Source organism: Nuphar pumila, chromosome 6 (genome assembly GCF_984573655.1).
Source record: "Nuphar pumila chromosome 6, dmNupPumi1.hap1.1, whole genome shotgun sequence".
Lineage (NCBI taxonomy): Eukaryota > Viridiplantae > Streptophyta > Magnoliopsida > Nymphaeales > Nymphaeaceae > Nuphar > Nuphar pumila.
This window is the reverse complement of record NC_143254.1, coordinates 107,765,567-107,778,319: the sequence shown is the minus strand read 5'-3', so window position 1 is coordinate 107,778,319 and position 12,753 is coordinate 107,765,567. Positions and strand designations below refer to the sequence as shown.

The 12,753-nt window shown below is 35.3% G+C and overlaps 1 protein-coding gene across 1 annotated transcript; it reads right to left on the bottom strand.

Annotated features, from left to right (window-relative positions):
- Positions 1–3,524: 3,524 nt before the first annotated feature.
- On the bottom strand, positions 3,525–6,024 carry LOC149835608 (large ribosomal subunit protein eL39-like). The gene is made up of 3 exons (XM_090008626.1): positions 5,951–6,024; positions 4,114–4,217; positions 3,525–3,796 (listed from the first exon to the last, which is right to left on the bottom strand). The coding sequence occupies exons 1-3, from the start codon at positions 5,951–5,953 to the stop codon at positions 3,748–3,750; spliced, it is 156 nt and encodes a 51-aa protein (XP_089864752.1). The 5' UTR covers positions 5,954–6,024; the 3' UTR covers positions 3,525–3,747.
- Between the last annotated feature and the right edge of the window lie 6,729 nt (positions 6,025–12,753).

Sequence of the window (12,753 nt, the reverse complement as noted above, 5' to 3'; positions counted from 1 at the left end):
TTTTTCTATAAAGAACAGAGAAACCACCCCCGAAATAAGAGACCTGGTCGTGCTGAACTATGTCTGCCAACCTATGGTCGATTCTCCAACAGCTTAAAATTGTAGGGTACCCACCCTTCACCTCACCCCACCCCTAGGGAGTCGCCTTGCTTCAGCTATAATGCAAAAGGCTGACGCCCTCAGAATTTGAACTTAGACCACCAACTAATGGCCTATGCCCTTCCCACTATATGCCAAACCCCTTTAGAGCCCTGGTAGATCTTGGTTGCTCATCTGCCACCTTATTATGCCACCTTGGTGGGGGAGCAGTGACAAATATCGGTGATATTATGAAAATATCACACAAAAAAAGAGATGTTTTAGTCACAGATTTCAACAGCAAAGTTATGAAGATATTTTCAAAATAGTAAAATAATATCATTTAGTAAAAACGAATCACAATATTTGCACATCTATCAACGTAAATATCAAACAAAATATCAGCTATTTTATTCTTTTGTATATTGATTAATATTTTTATTCTTTTTGTTGTACATTTTACATTTTCAATATTTTATTATATTTTTGCCAATATTTATCCAATAAAAATATGAGAAAAGCAAAACAATTAAAATACCACGATATCTTCATCGAAGATAAGTGACCATTTATAACAGGTGCAAGCCTATTTAAGATCTAACAATATGTCAATTTCATCAACTTGCAAATGAAACTTACATCTGGCACATACCAAATCCGATTCACTCACTTTTTTTTATAGGCAACCTGGGGTTAGGCAGACCCCCACCAGTTATACAACCATATCATTGAGATTTGAACTTTCAACGTCCCAACACAAGGTGATGTGAACTCACTGCTCTTACCAGACAACCGGAGCCTGCGTTGGTATCATCCGATTTGCACTCATAAGTTGCTCAAACCTGCTAGCTTCTCTCCGAAGCCAATAATCAAGCGTTATTTTCTCCAGCAAGGAAAAACCTACGGATGACCTACATTGTTGGATCACGATATAAATCTGGTTTAGATACAGAACAAATATGGCAGGGTCTATTCGTACCGGGTGGATCTAACTCTTACCCAACTGGTTCCATCTTTGACATTTTTTTATTTATGACAAGAATAAACCACCCCTGAGATCGGAAACCTAGTCACGCTGGACTTGGCCTGTCGTACTTAGTGTCACCGTGCCGTAAGGGTATGTTTGATGGCTTGTCCCGTGCGCCGCACGGGTCAAGAACACAAATTTTAACAAACATTGTGTCCGCCGCAGCCATTATAGCACATAAAGCAGCAGCATTTGTGCATTCACAACAAGCATATGATGAAACCATAATTACCAGGATACGAAATGGAAATGGGAAGCGATCCGTGAAGTAAACGCAAGTATTATAAAGTAACATGAAACATGAAGCAAGAATATGTTTTCTAAGAGATTGTGAAAGCATATGAGAAGCAAAAACGGAAGCATGGAAAAATAAACAAGAAATGACATGAAAACAGTAAGCAGCAGTGTAAAATCAATGAGAATACAAATAAAAAGTTTGCTAAAATATAAAATATTAATATTAATATAAAAACATAAAATAAGAGGTACATGTGTGGAAGACAAATGGAAAGCAATAAGAATTGAGTGAGATGCAGAGGAACAATTTGAAAAGCGAGTGCAAAGCATGTTTCTTATAATATAAGAAACACACTCCCCGCAAATGGGAAAGCAGTTTCCCCCAAATGAAAAGTGTTTCCTATAATATAGGAAGTGATTCCTGAGAAACGCACTCCCCCCCCCAAAGGGGTGACTCTGGGTAACTATGGCAAGTCCAAAGTGGACCGTCATGTAAAACTTCCTATACATAAATCTAATTCTCTACTAATAATTAGAGCTGGTAAACAACCTGAATGGAACGAACATGAAGTCTTCAAATTTGGTTCCTTTTAGTGGCGAGTCAAACTGAACACAAGCTAAAATAACTGAGTTGAAGTACCAAAAATATATATTTATTTCAACATTAGAAGTAACAGAATTTGAACTCTTCATCAATTAAGCCAAGGCAAACTGATTCATTTACAAGAAAATTGCAGAGTTCCAAAGTTGGAAGCAACAGGGTTTGAACTCTAAACCTATTGCTTGCAAGCCAAACACTTAGACTATCTATTTCACACTACACTAAATGATATAATTATATTTATTACTACTCAATGAGCCCACATGGGCCGAGCTGAATGCCTGTTGTGTTTGGCTAACCACGCCCATTTTACATAAGACTATAAGAGCATTGTGCTTCTCTTCCCAAAAAAGCCTCTGCATAAGAACATTGTGCCTCTCTTCCCAATATGGAAGCAGAATCTCATATTCCTCTAAACCATAAGGGGAAGAAGAAGGTGGCAGTGATGATCAGGCTTCTAGGAGCTGTGGGGAGAGATTTGTAGTTATGAAGATTGGTGTTGAATTCAGGCTGATGAACATCATGGGTATGCATCAATCCGAACAACTTTCCTGTTGAACCTTTGTGTCTGTAAAAATCTCTGACCAAGGGAATCCCAATAGTCAATTTCCATTTTGCTGACAGAAGAGGGTGACAAGGCTTTGTGGGGGAAATGGGTGCTGGGAAAGGAAGAATCAGTGTCCATCTAAAGGAAGGGAGTCTTATGCAAAAGGGCCATGGACAAGAATGAGAATAATGGGAGGAACCTCAACGCACTTGGGAATGCCTTGTTTATATGGCCCAACCAGCCATGGGTGAGATGAGAAAATATGTACAAAACTCTACACTCTACAAAGCACATAAAATACACCAAATAATCCACCATATAGAGCTATACAGACCTGAGGACTTGAACAGTAGGCCTTCTCAGTAAAATGGATCAATTGCAGCAATGAGAATGTGGTCAAATGCATCAAGGAGACAAGGAGAAACAGATCTGTAGGTGATAAGGGCAACCGGAACTTAAATTCCACGTCAAGTGGCTCTGATGGGGCACTGTCCAAATGGGACTACAAACAGTTTGTAATCCAAAAAGTCAAAATCCATTTCTAGCTTTCTCCATAAATATTTATAAATGTGTTTATTTAATATTTATAAATAATAAGCAAACGTAACAAAAAGAAGCCAAATACATTCAACAGTAAAGTTTCCACATTAGCCTTGCAGCATAGAACTTTGCTCTGGAAAAATCCGAGGACTTTGAAAACACAAAGCATGGATACATGACCTCTACAAATCCTAAGAGTCCAGATGCAGTTCACAGTTCATTAATGTTATGCTTCATTTCTCTTTATTTTTACATTATTATGTACCTAGTACCTACTTATTAGTAATCCCTGTTTGGCCTTGAAGAAAAAGAAGCATCCAAAATTATGATAGGCATGCAGATTTTAAAGACAAATCACAGTTCTAAAATTGTTCCCACCTACATCAAGCAGATGACCATATAACTAGCAATTTCACATTTTTAAACAAATAACAGAAAACCCACACATAAACCTAGACAAATCATAGCAGATTAGATAAAGAAACACTATGCACTGAAAGAAATGCAGCATGAAATTAAAAATTCTTCAGTTAAGAACTTCAAATCACGTGTTCATCAAGCCTGCAAATCCTACACATCAACTTGTAACAGTACAAAAGGAGAGGTAGACTGAGAGTCTCTGTGTCTAAAATACCCCATTCAAGATCCAAATCTTAAATAGCCTAAAGTGGAAACCGCCCACAAACTCCACTTGGATATTAAAATCACAAAATTGCATCAGAAACCTAACTTTGTTCTCCTCCAATGCCTACGCTTGGCATTATACCTGCAAAGAACCATCAACAATAAATAAGATATTTGTGACTATAACAGAGTGGCAAATTCAAAAATAAATGATACCACAATCTCTTCAAAATTGTGCATTGTTAAAACAATAAATCGCAACCGTTGCACCAGAAAAACCAATAACATAATTAAAAGAACTACATAATAGTATCACAATCCCCAAACATACTTTTGAAAATCAATATGTATGACTAGTTATTAAATGGTCAGTCGGTGGATGCATAAAACTAGTTAACATCCTATAAAATATATAATAACAGAAACAACCGAATGTTGTTGAAAGGGAATGCAAATCACCTTATGGTATTGTCAGTCCTCATCCTGATCCAATGAGGAATAGGCCTATTCTGCCTCATCTTTTTTGCCAACTTCTTCTTGATAATGAATGTCTTGTGTGAAGGCTGCAATAACAGACAAATAAAATGTATTGAATTACAATATAGAAATTTTGATGTAATGCAACCCAGCTAATGCATGAAATTCCCAATACCTGGAAATGAAAAAATGAACAACAATCGTGAAAAGTAGAAAAGATCAAAAATTAGAAAACAACAAAAAAAAAGTAAAAGAAGATGCAGCAAAAAAATGTGCACAAATTAGAAAAACAACAAAAAATGCTTCAAGGAAGCAAAGATCAAAATTCAATAGAGAAAACTAAAAGAAGGGATGAGGAGAAGAGAAACCGATCAAACCCATGCCACACAATTCTTTCAAGGAAGCAACCAAAATTAACAAAATCTGGAAATGACAATTTCAAACTCAAACCCATAAAACACAAAAAAAAGTATCTTTTAGGTGCATGCACGGAGACAAAAGCAACACGAATAGCAGTGATAGGAGAACCAAGTCAGTATAACCCTGAACATCGACCTAAAAAACATAAAGTACAAATTAGATGTAGTGGACTAACATCAACATCATAAAATCCAAAAATATAAAAGCTAAATGTGAAAAAAATCCAGAAAATACTAAGGTATGTTTGCTTTGGTCACACAAGGTTCACAAGATTCAAGACAAAAACAACCACAGCTGGCAGTCACAATCGCAACTTATACTTTTCACATGTTTCACTAACCTTGAGAAAGTGTTGTGATTGTGAATTACAATCACAGGAAGAAAATCCAAGAATCACAAGGTATTGCAAACATGTCCAAAGTGAAAAATTTAAACATCACAATACTAAAACAACTCAGAAGTTTCAGAAACAATGTCATAAAAAGGAATGATGGAATATTCAAGATTCCGAACCAATCCAAAACGGAGGAAAAAAACTTTCCAGATTATGAGAGAAAATGTCCATACAAAAAGAAAAAAAAAGAAGGGTACGAAGTTAGAGATAAAGAAAATCTGAATTAACATAGTTATCACAAAAACTAGGGCCTATTTGGATGGACCCACTTATCCAGAAGATACGATAAGCTGGGATGTTGCAACATGGAGCACCATACCATATGCTAACTCGCTCCACCTTTCCGGATAAGTTGGTCCGCACGAACACCGAAGGAGGGTGCGTCAGGATACTACCCACAAGGGGGTGTTTAAATGCACCCACTTACCAAGAAAAAATTTTGTGATAGTTGAGATATTGAAACGATAACATATCCCAACACGCCCCATTTATATGGATATGTTGCACCACGTTGCAACATCCCAACTTATCCCAGTTATCTAGATAAGAGGGTGCATGGAAAAACCTCGTAAAGTCCCATGAGAAACACTGCACCATTAATAAAGCTGATATAAAAACACAAAAATCAACTCAAAAAACCTAACCCAATTGCGCAACCCTAAGAACCAAAGAGACGAAAAATGCAATAAAAAAAACGAAGTAAGAACATGAACAAGAATACCGAAGTGATTTAACATAAAAAAAGCCCTAATATGACACCGACGCATCGATCTAACACTTCCGCAACCCTAACAACCACAGAGATGAAAAACGAAGAAAAGCCACAACCAAAACAAGCAAATGCACAAAGGTATTTACGTATCAATATCATATACAAAACCAAAAGGAAGTAACTCAAAACTTAATCTAATGCAGCGATGATTTCAATTTATAAAGCTTAAGAATCACAGACACGAGAGAAACGCAGTTGAAGAAAACAAACACAGATAGAGAGAAGATCATCACCATCTTCGCGATCTCCTTCGAGAAGAAGACGCCGCTACGCGCGGGAGCAGAAGAAACAGAGCGAGAGGAGAAAGACAGACGAATAGGAGGGGAAACCAAAACCCTAACTTGAGTGCCGTCAGAGAGTCGGGTTTGCATATGATACCCGACCCAAACCGAACCCGAACCCGAACCCAAATGTTCGTGTAGGCGCCAACTGCTAAGATTCCAAAGGGGTCGGATATGGGTCGAATCGGTTTTCACGCGCGATAGTATCCAGATTTGACTCGGGTCACAAAGTACAGGCTTTTGGATCCAGACTTGACTCGGGTCACATGGTAGGTTCCGGATTCAGATATGATTTGGACTTCCATTGTACCGGAATCACCTGAAAAGAAGAGAATTCTACAGTACCTCTTATATAGAAATTTCACAACAAGTGGTTTTTTCAACCCATATTCGCTGCTAAAGTTTTTTTCCAGCTTAGATACAGGTCGGATCAGATCCACCACATATGTTCCACTAATATTTAAGTTAGTACTCGATTCACTCTAGCTTATTGCATATCAGGCGCACAAATATCGGATTCCGATATGAAACTCACTATAAAAATCATCAGTACAAGTATCAAATATTGTGTTTCGTCATAAAGGAATATCAAGCATGTTTATACTAATATCTCTACATACAAGAAATGATTTCATTTTATAAAGGCATTATTTTCATTAAAACTTTTAAGTTTATGATAGAAAAATATTGGACTAAACCAATCGATTTTGCATGCCTGCACACACACACACACATGTATATATATATATATATATATATATATATATATATATATATATGTTAAATGAAATATGATAAATGGGTTTTTCCGGCTTACTTCATTTTATTTTTAAATTCTTACCCTACATATGTGATGTACATACTCTAATTTATAGGGTTCAGCTCTTGAAGCATTCAATTACGACGCACTGGTGAGTTTTATAAGGTTTGAAATTAACGGTCCAAAATCTTTGTAAATTTTTTAGGCTCTAAATATCATTTTTTTCCATTGAAAGCACATGGTCGGGCATTGATTCCTAGCAAATCAACCGTATTGAACACATCTATAGGATCAGAATCAGCACCAAAACACCATTTAGCATATATATATATATATATATAGAGAGAGAGAGAGAGAGAGTAATGGGTCTGTGCTAAACCCATTTGGTGCTAAACCGCACCTTAAATAGGTCTTTTGGGCTGTTTTCATTTTATTTTTAAATTCTGACCATGCATATGTGATCTATGTACTTGATTTTATAGGGATCAGCTCTTGAAGCTTTTGATTACAACACAGGGGTGCGTTTTTATAAAGTTCGAAAAATCAAAAGTCCAAAATCTTTGTAAATTTTTTAGGCTCCAAACATCATTTTTTTCATTGAAAACACATGATCCAGGTGAGGATTCTTAGTAAATCGACCATGCCCAACACATTTATAGAGCTGGAACCGCATAAAAAGAACAGGAGAAGCTGAAAACTCATTTAGCACGGGGTTTATATATATAATGAACCCACTAAGAAATATTTTATCGAATTTCCGGTGTTTTTTTGAAATTCTGAGCTTACAGATGTGATCTATGCGCTTGTTTTTATAAGAATCAATTCTTGAAACATTTGACTCATATGCATGAATAGCTTTTTATAAAGTTTAAAAAACCAATGGCCTACCGTTTTTATAAATTTTTGAGTTTCAAAATACCATCTTTTCATCCAAAATGCATGATCCAAGTGTCAATTTCTAGTAAATCAATCATGTTTAACACATGGAAGGTCAGAATTTCAAAAAAACACCATAAATATAAAAAAATATTTCTTAGTGGGTGGGTTTGATAGGTTATCTAGTGGGTAGGTTTTCATTCCCCCTATATATATATATATATATATATATATATATATATATATATATATATATATATATATATATATATATACAACAACAACAACAACTACGCCTTCATCCCAAAACAATTGGGGTCAGCGATATGAACCAAAAAAGAAATTCATTTCGGGTCTTCCACATGAATCCTTTTCCTCCAATCATTTCTATCCAATGCCATGTCCTCGGTGAGGTTCAAAGCATTCATATCCTTTCCTATCATCTCCATCCAAGTCTTCCTAGGCCTACCCCGACCTCTTTTAACTAATATATTTTTTCATTTCTCCAACCTTCTAACTGGAGCATCATTAGGCCTTCGCCGAATATGTCCAAACCACCGTAAACGATTCTCTCGCATCTTATTTTCAATGGGTGCAACACCTACCTTCTTACGTATCTCCTCGTTCTGAATCTTATCTTTTATTGTATTTCCACACATCCATCTAAGCATCCGCATCTCAGCTACACTCATTTTTTGAATATGATATCTTTTTGGCAGCCCAACATTCCGTACCATATAGTAAAGCAGGTCTAATAGTCGTCCTATAAAACTTTCCCTTCAACCGCAATGGCATTCTACGATCGCATAGCACTCCAGTTGCACTTTTCCATTTCATCCACCCAACCTTTATCCTATGATTTACATCTCCATCAATTTCTCCATACTTTTGAATGATGGATCCCAAATATTTGAAATAATCATTCACCGGTATTTCTTGCTCACCAAGCTTCACTACACTCCCATCACTACTTCGTTGCTTACTAAACCGACATTCCATATATTCAGTTTTACTCTTACTCAACTTAAAACCTCTAGCTTCCAATGTCTGTCTCCATAATTCTAACTTAGCATTAACCCCAGCTCTAGACTCATCAATCAAAACAATATCATCAGCAAACAACATACACCACGGTACATTTTCTTGAATTGATCTCGTAAGCTCATCCATCACTATCGCAAATAGGAAAGGGCTTAAAGCAGATCCTTGATGTAACCCAACCGTTATCGGAAAATTGGTTGTCACCCCTCCACAAGTGCGGACATTGGTTACTACCCCTTCATACATATCTTTAATTATACTAATGTACTTGAGAGAAACACCTTTCTTCATCATTGTCCACCAGAGAACGTCCCTAGGTACTCTATCGTATGCCTTCTCTAAATCAATAAAAACCATATGCAAATCTATATATATATATATATATATGTTGTAGGTAGCTAACCCTTAGGTGTGCAACTACCTACGGGATCACGTTGGCCAGCCATCGCAGGGCTTGATGGATGGCCCATGCAAAAAACATAAAATAAAAATGCTAAAACGCGCTTCCTGCATGTTTTAGACTCTCTAGCGTGGTTTTTGACTGTTGCTAAAGGTCTCATTGGGACCTTTAGCGAAGGTCAAAAAATTGTCACTAAAGGTCTCAATTTTCACTTGGGCCTTTAGTGACAATTTTGACCATCGTTAAAGGTCCCATTTTTCACTGCCATATTTAGTGGTGGTCAAAAACCACCACTAAAGGTGAAAAAAAGTCTAAAAAGAGCGTTTTTGCCCCTTTTCACATTTTTTTTGTGGTCATCCATGTGATGGACAGCTAAGGTGATCTCGTAGGTTGTTGCTCACCCAAGGGTTGTGCTGCTACCACTTACTATATATATATATGAAAATAAAAACCTCCCAAACCTACCCAATAAGAAAGATTTATCAGATTTTTAGTGTTTTTTTGAAATTTTGATCGGACAAATGTGTTCAACATTATTGATTTACTAGAAATCAATACTTTGATCATGCATTGTGGATGAAAAAAATGGTATTTGGAGCTTCAAAATTTTATGAAATATTGTATTGCCAAGAGAGAGAATGAGGACTGTCGGGTCAAAGGCGTGTGCATTAGAAGCCTTATTTGTGAGACATCCAAAAAAGTCATCACATTCAGAATGACATGCAAACCTACAGGGAAGATGACATAACTAAGTACAAGTTGTTGGACTTTGTAATGTGTACTTAAGATGTAAGTGTGATGATGGGGGTATTATTTTTATAATTAATCTTGAAAGTTAGAGATGCAAGAATGTTGCATGCATGAAAGCAAAAAAAGTAATAGATATGATGAATTTTAATTTAATTTATGAAACTGAACAATCAATTAGTGGTAGCAGTGATCACGTTGACAATAAAAAATAATATGATATTGAAGATGATAACTATGGCATCTCGGTTGAGTCGGATCAAAATAATGATGACATAAGACAAATAATGACGGATGAAAAGCATGCACAAATGGTAATTGAAAAGTCAAACCCTTGATATGTTATATAAGTTATATAAGCATTTGTTGAGCAGTAAAACATTTTTATGTTTTGACACTAATGAGACATGATTGAATAGGTTTTCAATGAAAAGTAATTGAAAATCATTAAAGCGAAGGTATCTCAGTTGTATAACAAGTTATATAGAGAAAAACTTAATTATTGAGAACTTTTCAATAGCTAACAACAGTCTCAAATGATCAAAAAAATGCTTTTAGTCGAAGGTTTAATGATCTTTAGTATTGTCGTGAGTTTTTGAAATATCATGTCATTAAGAATAACTATAAAGCAAAATTCATGAAGAGCTATAGTAACAAAGTCATTGTTGTATGCACAAAAAGAACCTGCAAACTATGGTTGATTTTCCTTTGGAAGATTCATTGTACAAATATGTACATAGCAGCATTCTTTCAAGTGAAGAAGTATGAAAGTGAGCATACATGTAGTGGATCATTGAACAACCTTCTAGTAAAAAAAAATATCTTTCAAGTAGATTTCAAGTGTTATCCACAAACACTTGCATGATAACCCGAAGATGATTCTAAGAAAAATTATAAATGACATCAGTTATGAAGGTGTAGAGGCTATGTACAAACAAACATAACATATATAAGAATGGATGAGGGAGGAGTTATATAGTTTATTTGAAGAGTCTTTCGGGATGCTTTTCGTCTATCTGGATCATTTAATGAAGGTTAACCCCTGAGCACTAAGGTAAATGTAGACTCATAAGAAACATCTATTTAAGTACATATTTTTATCATTTCGTTCATGCATCGATGGATTTTTAAAATGATACCCTCTAATTCTTATAGTAGATGATGTATTCCTAAAAGGAAAATACAAGAGTATATTATTGTTGGTCTATAGTATTGATCCTTGTGGTGAGATATTTTTTATAGTATTTGCAGTTGTAGGTAAGGAGTTGAAAAATGTGTGGGCATTGTTTTTAAAGCATCTAAATGAAGAACCCATATGCTTCAATGAGTTTAGAGAGAATCAAGTATTGTCAGTTATCTTATATAGGCATGTAGGGTTAAAGTATGTTGTCCCCCACATATGACCTAAATTTGGATATTGCATGAAGCACTTGACGAAGAATTTTGCTAAGAAGTTTGGTTCACTACTTGGTACACTTTGGTAGAGCGCAACTCGAGTAGCTAGAAGAAACATTGTAATTATTTTCTTCAAATGTCCAGGAGCAAGATGAAGCTACATACCATTATATTGTCATCAATGTGAATAAAAAATATTGGGTTAACAATCACTTTTCACTAAAAAGATATGGGTGTTAAACATCTAATATAGTAGAGAGATTCAATTCACGGATTTTCTCCGTACGTGACAAACCTCCTAGTGTCTCTCATTGAGAGGTTTTGTCTCATGCTAGTAAATTTTTTTTTTATCAAAGAAAGAATATCAGGCATTGTGCTTCTTAAGGTAAAAGAAAAGGTAGAGGCACTTAAGAGAAAGACACAATAACTACATGTGTAAGTAGTGCATTGTTATCGACATTGGTATGAAGCTCACGACCGATCTCACAGTTACAGTGTTGATCTTGAGAAGTAGTTATGCTCTTGTAAAAAGTGGCACCTTAGTGAGATTCTACGCGAACATGTGATCACATGCACTTTTTATGAGGGCAAACTACCAGAGAATTACTGTGACAAATTCTTTAGAGTTAAAGCATATTTAGTTGCATATAATATATTTTTATTCTTTCTAATGATAGATAATGTCCTACATAACACTCCACCGGCTCTTATTCATGTTTATGCACCAAAAGTGACTTGTAAACTAGGATGACCTAAGATAAAGAAATAAATAACATAACACAAAGATGTTGTATCATAGAAGTGTAGTGTATGCAGTGTGTTTGGCCACAATAGGCGAAATCATGAATAATAGTATGTTTGAGCATCTCTTGTTGCAAAATGTGTATTTGTTAAGAGTTCTTGAATGAATTATGTATATATATTTATTTGGAGTTTTTTAATAATCTGGTTAAATGTCTTATGTCTTTTATGTATATCTTAGCTAGTTCGCGACGTATACAAATAAAGATAAACATAATAGTAGAAAAAGAACCAAACTCTCACTCGCAAGCAATGATCCAATTGTGGTAAAATATATAATTAAACAAGTTATGTGTGTATACAACCAGTAGTGTTGACATGTATGTGTTTATATTCATTTTCAATTGATCATAAAAACAGGTTGGTGAAAATAAAAAAGATGAGCAACAAAAAGAAGAGTTGAACGAGCATGATTTGTACATAAAAACTATGTTGAGTAGTGATGTAAGTGTTAGTTATGTTTGTATGTAGACTTGTATGAATCTAACATTAATATATCGCATATTGTGAATTTATATATCATTTACATAGATTTATATAAAGACTCAAACAACATCACAAACAAGATATGACAGATAGAACGAAACTGCCAAAGACCATTTACCTTAGCCCTTGCTTCTTGATAAGTACATAAAAGCAATAGTCATCTTGTTTTGCTACTGGCTAATATAAACAAACTACTTATCATTAATTGTTCACATCAAAGGTCAAAGCAAGAACAATGTGAGATAGGGC